Here is a 19,851-nt window from a genome sequence, read left to right as displayed (position 1 = left end):
TGATCTGGGATCAGTTTCTCCTTGCCAATTTATTCCCCAAGACAGTAGGGGGTGAAGAAAAGTGTATGAACTTGAATCAGTGTCTGGGGGCAACTTCACCCTTTCACTAGATACTGAGACAGTTAAGGTTAGTGAATGATTGAGATTCAAATGACTGGTGTAGTATTTACCCTGAGTTCAGGTTTATTTGGGTTTCACCTGCTCCATAAGAATATGGTTGTACTATCTTGGGGTTGGGGGATTGAGAAGTTGTAGAGTTGAACTGTATTTCAACATAATTGTTGTTTTTGCAAATTTTTTATTTTTTTTCTTCTACATGAAGGAAATCCTCCAATTATTGAAAACACATAGTGTCCTCTCGTCAGTGTGTCCTGTCTGGCAGCTTGTTTGACTAAGTCTGCGTTAGCTGACACTGTTAGCATCTTTTAGATGTTAATATGACATCTTCTCTGGTAATCCTAGCAGCAAAAATTAAAAATTCTGCTTGCTTAGACTCCAAATGTTTGTCTGATATCAACACAAACAGCAACTTCAGTAAGATCCTAGAGATATTCACCTTACACTTTAGAAAAAAAGACTGGACAGAAATGTTTATCAGATAGCTTCATTAGCATAACTTTAGAGTTAATATCCAGCTAATCCATACCGTGCTAGTCAAAATGCGATGATATAATGTTTATGGCTTCGATGTTGTGAAGGTCATTCACAGTTTCCTGTTGCTGGAAAACTGAATAGCAGCTCCAAGTAGAGTTTGCAGCAGCATGCTAACATAGCTTGTTCCTTCTCATTTCTCTCGTTTTATTTTCTGCAGCACTTTTCACTGTTATGCTTGTGCTTAACGCTTTATTTCACTTTGGCTTTTTAAGGCAGTAAAAGCATACACTTAGGTGGATCAGCTTTAGAATGTAACTAGTCATGCTGATCCAGATAATGTCCTTTTGGCTTAAGCAGTCATCTCAGTCATCCATTATGTTATGAAGATAGATTATGTTTCAGTGTCTGCATCTATTGTAGCACCTCGTTAAAGTTTGATTGTTAAAGCAACTTTCAAAGTGACCTTCATTTAATGATGAACAAAAGTAGTTCTGTTTCTCATTACAATACTGCACTTCCAATAAGCGACCTCCACCTTGTGGTTGTTAATATATTGATCTGGCTAGTGTGAACATTTGTTTTAAAGCAAGTCTAAGATAGATGCAACTTATTTTAGTATTTTATCTTGTTGTACTAACTAGAGCTTTGTCAAAAACCTAAATTCATTAAATTGCATAGAGCAACATCACTTTGTATTTCTTATAAATAGAAATATTACATCTCCGTCTAGAGTCAAATCAGGATCTGTCATGAATCCTGTCAAAAACCCTTTCAAATAGGCCATTCCCCTTAAAGGCTTCATATGTGATTTTTTGATCCAGCAGATGTCGCCCTTGAGCACCAGCATGAAACCAAAACAACTCGCGCTGCATTGTTGTGTTAGCATGCTAATGCTAGCGATCTTTATTATGCTGGTATCTTCACACTGCATGTAAATTTACCTGAAATGAGCGTGATCTAGAAACACAGTTAAGCAGTGAGTACAGTATGTTATTCTTCTTTTCTCTAGTCCCTCAATTAAACTACTTTTATACACGAGGGGAGGAGTCAGCCGGCCGTCCTGGCGATGTAAACAAAGTGAAGATAGGACTCTGAAAACTCTGAAAACATCACAGACAGTGGGACTCGGGTGTTACACCCATTGTAGACAGTCATGACTCACAGAGTTATTTTCAGAGGAGATACTTCATTTATATTATATTTAAGTGTGAAAAATCGCATATAAAGCCTTTAAATAAAATAGAAATATTATGTCTCCGTCTAGAGAGAAGAGTCAAATCAGGATCTGTCATGAATCCTGTCAAAAACATTTTCAAATAGGCCATTCCCTTTAATCACTGAATGACCGACAACAGTTAATTGGGTTTTTTTTGCACATGATCTAGCCCTGTCTCTTTAACTCTTCATGGTTTGGGATTTTTATTTTTATCTTTTGCTTATGTGACCCAGTTTCAGCTTCAACATAAATATTCTATTTAATGTACCACTGCATGCCAAACATAGGGTTCAAATGTAATCATAGGATCTTCAGGGCTGTGTGCCTTGTTGGGTATCTGGCTCGGATTTGATGAAGAATTACTTTACATTTGAAAGCTTGATCCAAAAGGCAACTGGACTAGGTTGAAGATCTTGAAGATGTTTCACTTCTCCTCCGAAAGGCTCCTTCAGTTCTGAACTAACTTGTGGACTCGAAGAAGCCTTTCGGAGGAGAGGTCTTCAAGATCCTCAACCAAGTCCAGTTGCCTTAACCTCGTCCAGAAAAATGGAGCTTTGAGTTTCCACTGACCTGGATGAACGAGAACCTACACAGACAATTTACTCTACAGGAATAAGCAGTCGCCTGCTGATGGTCATGTGTTTTTTTTAAGGCATTTCAAAACATCAGTTTAATAATAATTATAAAAATTATACAGCTGTCTGCCATCAGATAATCAAAAGGAGTTAACCAAGCTTTTGAGCTTTACAGCGGCATGATTAAACGACTACTTCTAATCTTTCAAAGCAGCTAACATTTTTTAGTAACTATGAAGGGTATCTCTCTTTGTGAAACAGTGAAGTTGCCCCTAACAAATGTTGAACTGTCAATATGATAAAGCAACAAAATAAAAACACCATGGTCTGATCTTGGATCATGGTTCAGTGAAGCCCCACGTCAGTGTTAACTGAGAAGATTTCTAGTCTTGAGTTTCACCTAAGAGAGCAACGATACTGATGAACAGTCATGTTAGAGAGCACTTTTGTCAGTATACATTTTAACTTTCCCTGGCTGACCCAGCTGGCCTTAAGCAGCGCAGATCAAAAAGCATGACTACTGTAATGTTCTTCAGATCATCATGAACCAATAACCCTACTTTAAAAAATGTCTATAAATGGTCACCTTCAAAAGGTATCCCTTCCTTCAGTGTTTTTAATTCATCCAATTAACTGATTGACAGAAGTTGACTCTTGAATGATCAGCTCTCTTGTTGCTCATTGGCTGTCTCGTTTTTATTGCAGGAAGTTCCCTCTGAGGCAGGGAGTGTCTGCATATAAAATGGTCTGCAGTTCACTGCTCCATAGGTCAGAGGCTTGTTTATTCTGTCTCCATGGCTACGCTCAGTCCCAACCAAAATCTTCCAATTGGCATGCGCAAACTACTGTTTTTTACTACTGAATGCACATTGCACAAACTGTAATGTAACCCTGGCAAAATTTAATTTGGCGCCACAATTACCGGCTTGCAAATTTGGCTGTACAAGAAAAAGTTTGACCAGATTTTGTTCTGTTTCTTTCAGGCAATGTGTATGTTTCAATTTATAGCTTGCTTTTGTTTTTTGTAAACAAAGCATGCCAGTTTTGTCACATTGATTTTAATTAAAGAAAAAAGGATCTGTAGGAATCAAAAACATTGTGGGACCTAAAGTACCCTTCTCAACTTTAACTTCAGTATATTTGATCAATGCTTGACAGCTCTCGCATGCACAGTGAGAGCAGATAACCCACAACAGACTGTTGAAATTAGAGTTGGGAAGAGGGGAAATCAATACAAATCATGCACAAATTCAGCTGCTTGAATGGGACTGCTAGCCTGCACTGTGCTGAACATCTGTGCTAACTTATCTGTACATGCCACCACAGATGCCACCTCATCCACCTCCAGCCCCTCGGCCTCCTCCTCCTCCCTGCCCATGGGAGCCCCATCCGCCGGCTCCTCTACCTCGTCCTCGGACCATCTCAAGGTCTCCCAGCATCTCAATTCCACCGGAGTGGACGGAGCTGGAGCTTCAGAGATGCAAGGTATGGAGGCTGCTGCGTCTGCCCCCAGCAGAGGCAACAGCGGAGCGAACACTGCAGCAGGAGACATAGGGTCAGGAGGAGTGTTATCAGGGCTGGGAGTCCAGCAGCCTCAGAACACACCATCAAAACGGAGGCCTGTGTTGAGCATATCCCCGCCGCCCGAGGACCTGTTTGACGACAGCCAGATGTCTTGCCAAGAGGAGCCTGCAGTATCCGCTCCGACGGGTCCAGACTCGGAGCAGAGCAGCAGCATATGGGCTGATGATTCCCTTTCAAACTTCAGCTTGATCAGTTCCATCTCCTACAATGACAACACAGAGGTGCCGCGCAAGTCTAGAAAGCGCACCCCCCGTCAGCGGCCCGGCCCTAAGCCCGCTAATCCAGAGGACAGCATGGACGTGTTCGATGCTGACAGTGCCAAGGCCCCTCACTTTGTCCTGTCCCAGCTGGGCACAGACAAGGCAGGTTCAAGGTGAGGTAACCCTTATCTGATGCATGAGTCTGTCAGCAATTACACTCTCTCTCTCCCTTTTATAGGAATGCAAGTTCTGTAAGTCACATTGGTGTCATCATCGTGTGCTTTTTTTCTTGCTCTTCAGCTCTCTTGAGTCGGGAACTGCCGTGAGGAGTGGATCACTGTCTACTCAGTTCCCCCAAAGAAGTGATGGAAAGGAGCTCAAGATCCTGGTGCAGCCGGAGACCCAGCACAGAGCACGCTATCTGACAGAGGGCAGCAGAGGATCTGTCAAAGATCGCACACAGCAGGGATTTCCCACTGTCAAGGTTTGACAAAGAACCCCAACTGCTTATTCTTAACAAAAGATAATATATAAAACAGCCATGTTGGAATTCACTGAAATGCCCCCGCCCCACCCCCAAAACAAAACAAGGGCATGACTGTGCAGCTGTGCCTATGGCAATATCCCCCCTGCACGATATATTTGGGAAGGAAGAAAAGGAATAATGTATACATTTAGTTAAATAATAACGCATTTAACCCTCCACGGTCAGCAAATTAAACAGTGGCTTTTTTTTTTTGTATAACACACCAGATTAAGTAGAACTGAAATGCATTGGAGTTACTTTTAGGTTTATTTTTAATCATATTGTGTGTTGCACTCTTAGTTGCTTAACATAACTTTACAATATTTTTAAGGTACGATAGCGTCACCCTGTGTTCCTTTTGAATTTACACCATGTGTTCATTCTTTCAGTTGTGTAGATTTTATTTATATTAAAAGTGCAGAGCAAGTTGTTAACATCATTTCTGTATATTTTTTTTGTCCCTAGTTGGAGGGTGTTAGTGAACCAGTGGTGCTGCAAGTATTTGTTGCAAATGATGCCGGCAGAGTGAAGCCTCATGGTTTCTACCAGGCCTGCAGAGTGACAGGACGCAACACCACAGCCTGCAAGGAGGTGGACATAGAGGGCACGACGGTTATCGAGATCCCTCTGGAGCCCAGCACCGACATGACACTTGCGTGAGAACTTATTTCATTGTGTATTACTTGTATTACTTACTGATATTTAAGTATTTTAGTATGCAATTTCAATGCCTGTGTTGTTTTCTGCAGGGTGGACTGTGTAGGAATTTTGAAGCTGCGAAATGCAGATGTGGAGGCTCGTATTGGTGTGGCAGGATCCAAGAAGAAGAGCACACGTGCCAGGCTGGCCTTCAGGGTCTGCATACCCCAACCTGACGGATCAGCACTTACTCTGCAAGCCCTGTCATCACCCATCCTCTGCAGTGAGTAGTTGAAACAAAACACCTAAAAAAAACCTACTAACATCCTGCATCAGGCTTCATAAGGACGGGAAACGGTGTGTTTTCTGGTGATTACTGCTTGAACTCTCCATTGGAAGAAGTGCAAAAAAAACTAGCCGAGATGTCATGAGTTTTGATCCTTTGAGTCTTCTGTCATTCTTCAGCTCAGCCAGCAGGAGTACCAGAGATCCTGAAGAAGAGTCTTCACAGCTGCACAGTGAGAGGAGGAGAGGAAGTTTTCATTATTGGAAAGAACTTCCTCAAAGGAACCAAAGTTATATTTCAGGAGAACATTGCAGGTGGGATACCCAGATTGTCAGGAGTTGTCGTTAAGTTATATCATAAAGTAGTTGTGGGTGTAGGTTTCTGCATGTTAACCTCTGATGGATGCAAACATGTAAAAGCATTTTTTTGTCTATTTGTAGATGATAATTCCTGGCAAGCTGAGGCAAAGATTGACATGGACCTTTTCCATCAGGTAAATACAAATTAAAACGTGTTTCCCCCTACGATAATAAAACTTCCTGCTGTATCAAACCAGCCTGCTGATCGTCCTTTTCACTACATGTGTTTTTCCAGAACCATTTGATAGTGACAGTCCCGCCATTCCACAACCAGTCGATCAATTCTCCAATTTCTGTGGGAGTCTTTGTGATGACCAATGCTGGCAGATCACATGATGCCCAGCCCTTCACCTACACTCCAGACTCTGTTACAGCCACAAGCTCAGGTATGGCCATTTTTCAACTGCAAAGACAAACAACACTGATGCCTTTGATACACCAAATGCATTGAAATGAAATGATTCAGTATTGTTGAAATGTATAAAAGAATTCAAAACTTATCACAGAAAACTTGATTAATTATCAGTCAATAATCTGTAAAGTTTAGGATGTAGACTTGGTTTTCTCACATACACATACTTATCTTGTTTCCTGTCTTACCCTCAGCTGACAACTCAAATGTCCGAGCAGTGAAGTTAGAGGAACCCTCCCTGGTTCAGGCGTGTGTGTTTGATGGCCAGATTAAATCTTCTGAGCAAGCTGACTGCTCTGGTCAGCCCTCCAAACGGCAGGAGGACACACCAATGGAAGTGTCCAGCAATCCACCACCAACAGAAGTCTTCAAGGTAAGATTCTATTTATTCTCCAGAAAGCCAAATCTATTTTAGATATTCCAGGGGTTTCATTTTTGTGTTCTCTCTTTTTCTCAGCCGTCCGCTGACCCTCTTGTCTCAGTGCAGCAGACCTTGGAGCTCAGCTCTAGTTCTCATCCAGTCGCAGAGTCCTTTCAGAGCCCGATGCCCCTACAACCTGAGGATGTGGTGCTCCCACATGCGACCCCAGTTTTCCGGAGCCTAGAGTCTCTCAGCACCATACAAAAGCAAGAAATCGCCCCAACGACCTCCTTCCCAGTGGCGGGAGATACCACAATCCCCCCTGTGACGCCAGAAGTCCCCCAGCAGTTCCTCAGAGACCCTCAGGACAGCCTGCCTTCTGAGAGTTCCAGTAACAGTGGAGGGGTTGTAGTGGTGGCCATTCCCCAGATTGCAAATCCGTCTCAGCCGCAGCCCCAACAGCCACAGGTTTCCCTGTTCCCCCAGGAAGGGGTCGCTGAGCTGGAGCGGGCAGTGAGGGAGCTCCAGGCCGGAGGTAACACCACGCTGCAGCAGGTGCTGGAGGCCGCTGTAGTCCAACAGCAGCTTAACTCTGTGCTGTACAGCCCCACGCTCTCTGCAGACTCCCTGCAGCAGCACGTCCAGGAAAACATGAACAGCCTTAGATTGGGAACCACTGATAACTCGCTATCTACTCAGCAACAACTACAGATACAACAGCAACAACAACAGATGCAACAACAGCAACAGCAGATGCAACAGCAACAGCAGCAGCAACAACAACAAATACAACAACACTTTCAACAGCACCAACAACTGCAGCAACAACAGCAAATCCTTGGTAACCTTCAACATCAACAACAGCAGCAACACCTACAGCAACAGCAACAGCAGCAGCAAGTTCTTGGCAACATGCAACTCCAACAACAAATACTATTACAGCCACAAGACCAACAGCATTTGCAGCAGCAGCAACAAATCATTGAGAATATTCAGCAGCAGCAACAACAACAGTTGCAGCAAAATCAGCAACAGCAAGTCCTCAACAACATCCAGCTTCAGGATCAGCAACAGCAAAATCAAATGCTGAACAATTTACAGCAACATCAGCTACAACAGCAGCAACAGCAGCAGCAAAATCAAGCTTTGAGCAACTTACAACAGCAACAACTGCAGGAGCAGCAGGTATTGGAGAATTTACAACAGCAGCTTCAAGCAGAGTTACTTCAGCCCCAGATCCACTCCTCCTCCCAAGTCCAGCAGCCGGTGTCCCTCCTTCAGCAGGCCGGAGATCTGCTCACCATTCAGACCAGCTTCCCCGCACAGCCGCCGTCCCACACGTCTCCCCCGCAGCAACTCTTCCAATCGCCCAGACCCCTGGAAGAAAACCAGGGCTCCCAGCAGCAGGTCCAGGCGGCCCTGCTCCAGAACACACTGACCGTTCTGACAAGTGGCAGTCTCGCATCAGAGCAGCAGTCTTCAGGCTCGACCCTGTACTTGTCTCCAAACCCTCAGCCCCAACAGCAGCAGCAGCAGCAGCAGCAACAGCAGCTGGCATACATCTCTTCCATGGACACATCCAGCCAGCCGCAGTCTGTTGCAATGTTTCAGAACCAACCGCAAGCCCAGCTTTCCCAAATGCAGCAGCAGAGCACCCCCATGGAGCAGCAACAATCTCCTCAGCGGAACCAGCAGCAGCAGCCGCCGCAGCTTCCGATGGGCCAGCAGGGCTCCTTGTTCCAAAGTATACCAAACCACTCACAGACAAACCCCGTCCCCCAGAGCCAGCTGTCACAACCCCAGCAGACAGGTCTGCTCCTCTGTACCACAGATCTGAACCCCCAGGCTATCCCCCCAACTATTCTCTTCAGCACTCAGACTGGAGGCCCTGCCACCATGGGCAGCATTACTGTTGGAATCTCGCAGGCTGAACCAGCAGAGCCCATGTCCTTCCAAGACCAGAGTTCCTCAAGCAGCAACTCGATATCCAATGAGAACCAACAGCAGAGCCTGTTCCAGGAGCAGCAGCCAATGCAGTTGGGCCAGAGTTCCAGCGGCATCCCGAACAGTCAAACCGTGGACCTGTTCCTGCCTCAGGCGTCTCTCTCCAGCCTGCAGGGCGCCATAGGTGCGCAGGAGCTGAACAGTCAGGCTCCGCCCCCTGGCACCACCATCTTTGTGGTACAGGGTGGTGTGGGTGTAGTGGCCAACCCGGGCCAGCAGCCACCAGAGCAGCTTTTCCAGACGACTGTGAGTGGGAATGTGGCTCAACAAGGACAGGGCAACCTGTTTGTGTTTGGCATCCAGAACGGTAAGAGGATTTTGTCTCTCCACTTCTAGACTGTGGTAAAAAACACATTTTCTTAACTGAGTTGAATCCCTTTTTCTTAACCCTATGACTTCCACACTAAGAAATCCATTTTCCAAAAATGATTTGTTGGTAAAGTTGTGTTCCTGCCTCTTCATTAAGCAACACTTCAGGTTATAGTTTTCAGATTACCCAATCAGGAAGCAGATATGCAGGTCAACCAGCTGGTTGCCTGTTTAGGGTTACTTTGGGCATGAATGGATTTCTTTCATTTCTACAACAAAATGTTGAGTTTTTTCATATATAAACATCACAGAGAGTAGAACTTGTTAAAATAGCTTATAATTTATTTAACAAATTGAATGAGTAGAAATGGTTAGAAAAGGTGAACAAAATAAGAAATGAGTGACTTGAGTCAGGCCGTGTGCGTGGACTGGCAACTCAACCGAGCGGTTAACCATGTTTTGTGAGGAATCATAGATATATATTTTATTGTCAAATGTATTTCCTTCAACTAAAATATGATTGTTAGAGCGTTTATAAATGATATGTGACCCGGACGTTTGCTCTTGTTCTGTGAGATTTCTGAGAAGCTGTGCAGAGTCACTCCTGGTATTTTCCACAGTTTTAAGACAATGATAATTATTTACAGCAGCACCACCCATTGGACATAAACAGGGTTACATACACTATTCAATGAGGTGAATGAGGATAAACAGCCAAAGATAGGTTTTCAGAGTTTTAAATACAGCCATATGGTGTCGGAAAAAAAGGTCAACCGCGTGCTTACAATGCAAGTGAAGGGTAAGCCTTTTACTGTAATGTTCTCTCCTGAGTCGACAGGTTCAAATACTGCCTCAGTCGCTCCTAAGGGGAGACCAAAGTCTACAGAAACATTATGCTACCTGCCGCTGTAGCACTACTTAACAAAGTTAGAACAAGACGATGCACTTAGGATATTAAAAACATTTGAGTGGGTGTCTTTGAAAGTACTTTATCATGACTTGATTTATTTGGTGATGTTTGATTAAATGTATTTTTTTCTGGCTATCCCTTGAACTGTGAATTTGTGTGGCTGTAATGTGCTGTGCCCAATCTCCTGTTAGCACAACATATTTACCTTTAGTTAGTACATCATTGACGATGCTTTTATGACTGTAAAAATGATTTTCTCTTCCTCCCAGACTCGCCCCAGCTGCTCAACTCCTCTGGATCCACCCTGCAAGCTCAGGGTCAGCCCCAGACCTCCACTCACATGCAGCCCCTGTTGGAGCAGCCCATGGCCCAAACTGCCTCCCCGATGCCCGTCACCATGCACGGCAGTTTGCAGAACACTCTCCAGGCACAGATGCAGTCCAGTTTAGAGAACGCCATGCAGACAAATCTACAAAACGCAAAGTAGACAAAACACATGAAACAGCTCTGCAGCCAAGCGTACGGTCAACCATAAAAAAACAAGTCTGATGTCTCCACTGCAGGCCAATCTACAGACACAGAGCAAGCTTACGAAATCAACAGCAGGCATCAATATCAGTGTCATTCAACATGGATCAAAATGAGAACCTGCTGGAAAGCCCGTTAAAAGCAGTGAGAATTGTTTGGACCTTGCGGGCACCATGGAGAGGAAAGTTATACATCCTTAAATCAACACACAGAACAGAACGGCATTTTGAGTCCACAAAACTTTAATTAAAATGAAAGAATTAGAAAGCCCCCCTTTTGAATACGAACCAAACTATGAGCTCGTTTAAATGTTCTATTTATGATTAATTCTAGGACTCATTTGCCCATTGTCGTTGAATTGAGGATGATCAGCCATCTGTTAAAACGGCTTCATCCATGCAGTGTTTTGTTTTAATTATGTGAACCTACAAAAAAAAATCTACTCAGTTGGTGGATAAATTGGAAAGGTTTTTAAAAAAAAAATGGCAGAGATGGGGAATAAGGAAACTAGTAATATGTGATGGAGATGAGTCTGTAAGAGCAGGTAGTGTAGTGAAAACAGACAGCCTTGACTTGAATAAGTGATTGCACAGAACTGTCGGATGTAGGCTGAATCGCGTTTGTTGGATATGTAAACTCTGACCTTTGTTTTTAATCGAAGAGGCAAGACTCTGTGAGACGTCTTTATGTCTGAGACCGTGGAAATACTGGTGATTACCAGGTTTAAAAACACGGGGGGGAGGGGGGGATGATGATGTCACAACAACTCAATTTAAATTTTATTTGGCGATGGATGATGTAAAATATTTAGCAATATGTTAAAACCTAGTGTTTGTATTTAAAAAATAATCTAACTAAATTATACTCTAAGAGTAAAGACTTAAATGAAGTACGTGTGTACAATATTTGGTGGCCTTTGTGTTTGCTGGCTTCATGGCTTGAGGGCAAAAAATCTCCAAACAGGAAAAAATAAAACTTACCAAAATAGGTATGAATTAGTTTGATGCCCTGCAGGATCTTCTCCTCGTGTGTAAAAAAGAGAGGGAACTATTTAACACTCGCAGATGAGATTGAGACTTGGTGAATAATGTGACTGGGCCTTTCATCCTGGCAACTGCTTTTGTTCTCATACTGTCAGGCCACATCAGGAGCTTTCTTGATGAAATTCTACGTAACTTTATCTCTATGTAGTGTGTGTGTATCTTTTTTTTTGTTGTTGTTTTGAAGAAGATGGTATCTTTTACCAAAATAATGTGGTTAGAAAGTAACTTTCCACTAGTGATAAAAAGGAGTGTTGTGTGGTTTTATGAACATTTTATCTCAAGCACTTTATAACCTCTCTTAGCTAATCCTTACATCCGTCCGCAGCTCTCTTACTGACCCAGCTGATTTGTACTTGGAAAAGTCCACTTAGAAGAAAAGAAAAAAAAAAATGGAGAAAAAAAAACTAGAAAAACAACATAAAGCAGTCGTCTTTGTAAAAGGTTAACACATCTTGGCAGAGCGTTTTTACATTTTTGTCATGTCTAAATATTTTTGAAGTCTGACAACTTTATATAGAACGTCTGCTCACTGTTGAATTTCCTCTTTGTATTAAAGTCTCAGTGGTCCAGTCAAAGTCTGTCAAAAAAAACAGAAAAAAAAACGTCATTCCCACTAAAGCGTTGTCGTTTCTCAGTGTTGGAGTGGTTTGTAGGCCTCTTGTGTTTTATACACTGACAAAAACACCCTAACATACTGATCGGTTTAGTTTGTGAATTGAAAATGAAGGATGTTCATTATGTTGCTATTTGTACTATTTACTGTTCAGTCTGTCACTTGAGACTTGTTTTTACCTTGTGTTGTGTTCAATATTTAAGTTTTTTTGTCTCAGTGTTGGTACCGTGTGCAGGCTGGCGCCATGTGAAGTTGGCAAAACCAGTAACCTGTCCCTTGTGTTGTGAATGGGGCTCACAGGTTTATGAAATCTCTGTTACATAGAGGCCGCCATTTTGGATCTATCTATGGTGCTATGTAGAGGAGTGAGAGGCACTTCTGATGTGATGTTAGTACATAACAGTTTATACTTCTATATCAAATAGCACTGACATTGTTGGTTAGTTTTGGAGGCAGAGTTGAGTCCAGAGCTGGCTGTTGTTGTTGTTGTTGTTGTTGTTGTTGGGTCAGACATACCAAAGCTCCTGTTGTGAATCATCTTGTCTCATACTTGTCCCTCATAATGTTTACTCATTTGTACTCATTTCAATTATGCAGCTCTAACGTGGTCATTTCAGCATGTTTTAAGTACAAGATTTATAAAAAAGAGACGTTAGGTACTTTGTGTCATGGATCAGTTATTTCTCCAACATTTCCACCAGTGTGATGTTTTCTCATCACATGACTATTTTCTTTTTTCATGCAAAAATAACACTGATGTACTTTCATATTCTACAGCTGTAGCGAAACATCTGGCACTATCAAAGACGCCGACTTTGTTTGAGAGTAGTTCAAAATCTTAGACGAGCATTGCTCATACACGTTTGTTTACATTGACATTAGTCGTGCTATTTCTTTTCTCCTGCAGCTCTTAGTGATCCATTTTAAAGTAACTTATCTTTTTTAGAATTTTGTATCCATGTATCAAAATGTAGAGTATTTTTGTAAAAAAAAAAAAAAAAAACGATACTTTTTTGGTTTACGCTCTCATAGCACACAATATCATTGCTGGTCTGTTTGAAATGAAATGAAGCGCAGGTTGTGTTCTCAAGGGCATGACTGAAATTAAAAAATGTCTTTAAAGGCTTTCTATGTGATTTTTCACACTTAAATATAACATAAATCAAGTATATCCTCTGAAAATAACTCTGTGAGTCATGACTGTCTACAATGGGTGTAACACCCGAGTCCCACTGTCTGTGATGTTTTCAGAGTTTTCAGAGTCCTATCTTCACTTTGTTTACATCGCCCAGACGGCCGGCTGACTCCTCCCCTCGAGTATAAAAGTTGTTTAATTGAGGGACTAGAGAAAAGAAGAATAACATACTGTACTCACTGCTTAACTGTGTTTCTAGATCACGCTCATTTCAGGTAAATTTACATGCAGTGTGAAGATACCAGCAGAATAAAGATCGCTAGCATTAGCATGCTAACACAACAATGCAGCGCGAGTTGATTTGGTTTCATGCTGGAGCTCAAGGGCGACATCTGCTGGATCAAAATATCACATAGAAAGCCTTTAAATGAACATCTGGAAAAAATGTTTTAACATTACACTGTTTTAACATCAACCTGCATAACACAAAGACATGGGCTAGGGTTTTTTTTTTTTTCGTGTGTTTGTCTTTGATTTTACATATTTGTGTTCATGCATCTCAAATGGCACTTTGACTTTTATCCATTAACTGTAGGTTTAGTGAAGAGCGCAGTAGTGATGTTTCCAAGCATTCCATCCCTCTTGTTAGGGGAGTTTTAAGAGCACATGATGTTGCGGAAAGAAGTGTGAAAACAGTGATGCCTCTTAAAAGCCATACCAACACAGAAAGCCAACCTGTGACTTCAGTTTCATGAATGTAAATTTTTTACCTCATGGTGTGCAACATAGAGCTCGCTCTACGTCTAACATCGGACCAATTACAGTTTTTAAAAGAAACATATTTTGGGACAGAGGAGGATCATGGGTGTGGCACAAACTGTCATTTGTATCACTGTACACTTGTCAGATTGTTTTGTGGGTGGATGTGGTGAAATTTTCATGTTTTGATGTCAAGTCCTTTTTTCATTTTTTGAGCGATCCAGGATGCTCAGTCTGACTCTTCAATTAGCCACTTCCACAAAAAAAACAAAAAACATGGTGAAACATGAATTTAATGGTGAAGATAGCACACAATAACACAGTATCAGTTTTGTCCTTCGGTCATGTAAATGAAGATGTGTTATTTAAATGTGAAGTATACTGCAGGGGGTATCTTGAATTTCAATTGTGATGCGTTCAACAGAACTTTGTGTGCCTTGATAACTGAACTGTTACTCTGCTGTGTTTTCCCAGTTCCCCTTTGTGTCATTTCATTTTGGCTCCTTCACCTTTTCAACATCTCCATACTTTTATTTTCTGATTCACTTCTGTTTTCTAAACACATCATGTATCATGTAACAGCCCCTACCAATATATTTCAGTTTTCAATCTTTATAAATCGGAAATCCTTTTGCAAAGATATCACCATTTTATTGTGCAGCTTCACCAGCGAGTTGTTTTTTTTTTCTGTTGGAAAAAGTTTTTCATGCCTCATGAGATTTGTACATGTGAGGTCAAAGGGACGAGACAGAGGAGATTGTTTTTTAAAGGAGAGCTTTCCTTGTGTTGATGTGCTTGTCAACATTACTATTGTTGCTGTGAAACGCTTGATCAAAAAGGAGCGACCATTATAAATTAACTGTTTCATTGCCAATAGTGTGAGCCGTATCTTGTGTGTATTATTCAGTTTTGCTCACTTTTTGTCCTAGTTCGCGTTCCATATTTCACATCCTTTCACAAAGTTCTGTTTTTATCCGTTCTGTGTAGCTTGAGCTCAATTATCTAGCCTTAAGACCCTGCAGTCAAAATTAAGGTCAACCCCCCCCCCCCCCAGTGTGTTATACATCTGAATTATTATTATTATTATTAACATGTACTTTGCCTTGGTCTGGACATTTGTATACTCTTTTGTTTATATCCGTAATCCTGCTGCTACATTAAATGAATTAATAAAAAACTAAAGTGTCTACATTTTGTTTCTTTTCTTCCCCTTTTACATTTCAAGATAATATAAAAAAGGAGGCGATCACTTCATCATCAAACAATTAATATAAGTAAAATAAATGTCCTATTGCACCCTGACTCTCACATTAAAGTAAATTAAGTCATCAATATTACAACAATAATGGCTTCAATTAAGAAACACAAAGTCACAGTTTACTAATTCTTCTATGTAGAGCCTCTTGGAGTAAAGACAACGGGTCCTCTGAATCAAAACCGACTTCAAACTCTGGAGTTTTCTTAAGAGCCACGGTGGCAACCAGTATAGCAAACATGGCGGTGAGTCCAAATATGTGATACCGGCTTCCTGAGTCAGGGTCCTCAAAGTAAAAGGAGTGCATCGGTCCCACCATCCCAGCAGCTCCGTGAGCCGCGTAGTGGTCCTTCTCGCTGGTGAAGAAGTCCAGAGGTACTGTGAACACGGCGCTGACCTCAGCCGGGTTCGGACTGGGATGAAAGGACTCCTCTATGAAGCCGACCACAGGGGTCACCAACAGACCAGTCTGTTAGAAGACATGAAGATGAGAGGGAGACTTTAATAAGAATAATAATAACTTTATTTATAAACACAGGTTTACAAAGTGCTTTGACAAACAGCAAAAACAAGAACAAACTAAACCAAACACAGAAGAACATAAACAACAACAAGAACATAACAAATGCAAAATACTAAAAAATAATTAAATACAATTCAACAGAAAAGAACCCAAAGTGCACGATACCCAACAGACATATAGAACCCGACCATCACAAGAACCATGACAAGAACCTTCACAAGAACCATCATAAGAACCATGACAAGAACCTTCACAAGAACCATCACAAGAACCATGACAAGAACCATCACAAGAACCATCACAAGAACCATGATAAGAACCATCACAAGAACCATCACAAGAACCATCACAAGAACCATGACAAGAACCTTCACAAGAACCATCACAAGAACCATCACAAGAACCATGACAAGAACCATGACGAGAACCATGACGAGAACCATCACAAGAATCATCACAAGAACCATCACAAGAACCATGATAAGAACCATCACAAGAACCATGACAAGAACCATCACAAGAACCATCACAAGAACCATGATAAGAACCATCATAAGAACCATCACAAGAACCATCACAAGAACCATGATAAGAACTATCATAAGAACCATCACAAGAACCATCACAAGAACCATCACAAGAACCATGATAAGAACCATCACAAGAACCATCACAAGAACCATGACAAGAACCATCACAAGAACCATCACAAGAACCATGACAAGAACCATCATAAGAACCATCACAAGAACCATGACAAGAACCATCATAAGAACCATCACAAGAACCATCACAAGAACCATGATAAGAACCATCATAAGAACCATCACAAGAACCATCACAAGAACCATGACAAGAACCATCACAAGAATCATCACAAGAACCATGACAAGAATCATCACAAGAACCATGATAAGAACCATCACAAGAACCATCACAAGAACCATCACAAGAACCATGATAAGAACCATCACAAGAACCATGACAAGAACCATCATAAGAACCATCACAAGAACCATCACAAGAACCATCACAAGAACCATGACAAGAACCATGATAAGAACCTTCACAAAAACCATCACAAGAACCATCACAAGAACCATGACAAGAACCATGATAAGAACCATCACAAGAACCATCACAAGAACCATCACAAGAACCATGACAAGAACCATGATAAGAACCATGACAAGAACCATGATAAGAACCATCACAAGAACCATGACAAGAACCATGATAAGAACCATCACAAGAACCATGATAAGAACCATCACAAGAACCATGACAAGAACCATCACAAGAACCATCACAAGAACCATCACAAGAACCATGATAAGAACCATGATAAGAACCATCACAAGAACCATCACAAGAACCATGATAAGAACCATCACAAGAACCATCACAAGAACCATGACAAGAACCATCACAAGAACCATCACAAGAACCATCATAAGAACCATGACAAGAACCATCATAAGAACCATCACAAGAACCATCACAAGAACCATGATAAGAACCATCATAAGAACCATCACAAGAACCATCACAAGAACCATGATAAGAACCATCACAAGAACCATCACAAGAACCATGACAAGAACCATCACAAGAACCATCACAAGAACCATCATAAGAACCATGACAAGAACCATCATAAGAACCATCACAAGAACCATCACAACAACCATGATAAGAACCATCATAAGAACCATCACAAGAACCATCACAAGAACCATGATAAGAACCATCACAAGAACCATCACAAGAACCATCACAAGAACCATGATAAGAACCTTCACAAGAACCATCACAAGAACCATGATAAGAACCTTCACAAGAACCATGACAAGAACCATGACAAGAACCATCACAAGAACCATCACAAGAACCATCACAAGAACCCAACAACACAAGCTGAGACCAAGAGGAACCAAAGATAAGAACCTTCACAAGAACCATCACAAGAACCATGATAAGAACCTTCACAAGAACCATCACAAGAATCATCACAAGAACCATCACAAGAACCATGATAAGAACCATCACAAGAACCATGACAAGAATCATCACAAGAACCATCACAAGAACCATGATAAGAACCATCATAAGAACCATCACAAGAACCATCACAAGAACCATGATAAGAACCATCATAAGAACCATCACAAGAACCATCACAAGAACCATCACAAGAACCATGATAAGAACCATCACAAGAACCATCACAAGAACCATGACAAGAACCATCACAAGAACCATCACAAGAACCATCACAAGAACCATGACAAGAACCATCATAAGAACCATGACAAGAACCATCATAAGAACCATCACAAGAACCATCACAAGAACCATGATAAGAACCATCATAAGAACCATCACAAGAACCATCACAAGAACCATGATAAGAACCATCACAAGAACCATGACAAGAACCATCACAAGAACCATCACAAGAACCATCATAAGAACCATGACAAGAACCATCATAAGAACCATCACAAGAACCATCACAAGAACCATGATAAAAACCATCATAAGAACCATCACAAGAACCATCACAAGAACCATGATAAGAACCATCACAAGAACCATCACAAGAACCATCACAAGAACCATGATAAGAACCTTCACAAGAACCATCACAAAAACCATGATAAGAACCTTCACAAGAACCATCACAAGAACCATGACAAGAACCATCACAAGAACCATCACAAGAACCATCACAAGAACCATCATAAGAACCATGACAAGAACCATGACAAGAACCATCACAAGAACCATCACAAGAACCATGATAAGAACCATCATAAGAACCATCACAAGAACCATCACAAGAACCATGATAAGAACCATCACAAGAACCATCACAAGAACCATGATAAGAACCTTCACAAGAACCATCACAAGAACCATGATAAGAACCTTCACAAGAACCATCACAAGAACCATGACAAGAACCATCACAAGAACCATCACAAGAACCATCACAAGAACCCAACAACACAAGCTGAGACCAAGAGGAACCAAAGATTTAAAAAGATGTAAGAAACTAAAAGAGATAAAATAAAATAAAAAGAGAACAGCAATAAGAAGGTAAGAGCAGGAAAAGAAATAGAAACAAGTGAATAAATTATATTAAAAAAACAATAATATTAATAAAAATAAAAAGTAAATATAAATATAAAACATAAATAGACAAAGTAAGATAACCAAGTTCAAACATAAGAGGAGTTAAGATAAGAGCATAAATAAAAGGACAGTCAGAAGTAAAAGAAGATAAAAATAGTAAAACCAGTAAGTCTGTAAAAGAATGTTTTAAGAAGGGATTTAAAAGAATTGAGGGACCCGGATGGACTCATGTCTATGTGTCTACCTTATTGATGATGGGGAACAGTGTGCAGACCACCTCTACGTCATCAGGAAGCAGACCTATCTCCTCCTCGGCCTCTCTCAGAGCTGTGTCAACATCATCTGTGTCACTGGGATCTCTCTTCCCTCCTGGGAAACAAACCTCCCCAGCAGAGGTCCTCAGCTGCAGACACAAACCAGTCACTCAAAAGAAACAGACATTAACCTCATTCATTCATTATTAAATCTTATGTTTGTGACCTCTTTTGATCGCAGGGTCAGCAAAGTGTGCAGCTGTCCATCCTTTACGAACAGTGGGATCAGGACTGAGGCTCTGGGCAGGACTGGCAGGGAGGACAACTTGTCCCCGATGTCAAACCGCTTTAAAAGGTCTGTCGCCTTCTCTTTGATATGCATGGTAGGTAAACACTCTGTTTCAGCAAGAAGTAATGCACTGCTTCTAGAAACACACGTGGGCTACGTGCACTGAACACGGAAGTTCAAATCAAAAACAAGATGATTCTAACACATTTAAAAAAACAGTGTCTAACTTTAAAATCGATTAAGGTAATTATTTCTAATTACAAGCCGACATGCAACAACCTGCAAGTAGTCAAAGTGAAACCTGGACTGTAAATAATACAAGTCACCAGATGTGACGTA

General features: G+C 41.4%; 2 protein-coding genes across 2 annotated transcripts in view; one reads left to right on the top strand and one right to left on the bottom strand.

Moving 5' to 3' along the window:
- nfat5a (nuclear factor of activated T cells 5a) overlaps window positions 1-15,240 on the top strand; it is a 27,109-nt gene extending 11,869 nt beyond the window's left edge. The window contains exons 3-12 of the mRNA XM_020657149.3: window positions 3,712-4,342; window positions 4,470-4,653; window positions 5,161-5,351; window positions 5,445-5,617; window positions 5,800-5,934; window positions 6,061-6,113; window positions 6,215-6,365; window positions 6,586-6,764; window positions 6,849-9,063; window positions 10,245-15,240. Coding sequence (XP_020512805.3) covers window positions 3,712-4,342; window positions 4,470-4,653; window positions 5,161-5,351; window positions 5,445-5,617; window positions 5,800-5,934; window positions 6,061-6,113; window positions 6,215-6,365; window positions 6,586-6,764; window positions 6,849-9,063; window positions 10,245-10,462 — 4,130 coding nt within the window. The 3' untranslated portion in view covers window positions 10,463-15,240. The remainder of the gene's footprint in view (window positions 1-3,711; window positions 4,343-4,469; window positions 4,654-5,160; window positions 5,352-5,444; window positions 5,618-5,799; window positions 5,935-6,060; window positions 6,114-6,214; window positions 6,366-6,585; window positions 6,765-6,848; window positions 9,064-10,244) is intronic.
- On the bottom strand, window positions 14,329-19,851 carry nudt7 (nudix (nucleoside diphosphate linked moiety X)-type motif 7). Its single transcript, XM_020657148.3, has 3 exons — window positions 19,450-19,851; window positions 19,214-19,372; window positions 14,329-15,777 (listed from the first exon to the last, which is right to left on the bottom strand). The coding sequence occupies exons 1-3, from the start codon at window positions 19,603-19,605 to the stop codon at window positions 15,424-15,426; spliced, it is 669 nt and encodes a 222-aa protein (XP_020512804.1). The 5' UTR covers window positions 19,606-19,851; the 3' UTR covers window positions 14,329-15,423.

This window comes from Labrus bergylta, chromosome 7 (assembly GCF_963930695.1).
Source record: "Labrus bergylta chromosome 7, fLabBer1.1, whole genome shotgun sequence".
In the NCBI taxonomy this organism is placed as follows: Eukaryota; Metazoa; Chordata; class Actinopteri; order Labriformes; family Labridae; genus Labrus; species Labrus bergylta.
This window is presented reverse-complemented; position numbering and strand designations above follow the sequence as displayed.

Excerpts from the sequence above, each read along its gene's own strand:
- nudt7 (XM_020657148.3), bottom strand. The coding sequence starts at position 19,605 with ATGCATATCAAAGAGAAGGCGACAGACCTTTTAAAGCGGTTTGACATC. Across the intron at positions 19,373-19,449 it reads TGACCCTGCGATCAAAAGAG|CTGAGGACCTCTGCTGGGGA; the intron begins GTCACAAACATA and ends TTGTGTCTGCAG. Across the intron at positions 15,778-19,213 it reads TGTTCCCCATCATCAATAAG|ACTGGTCTGTTGGTGACCCC; the intron begins GTAGACACATAG and ends GTCTTCTAACAG.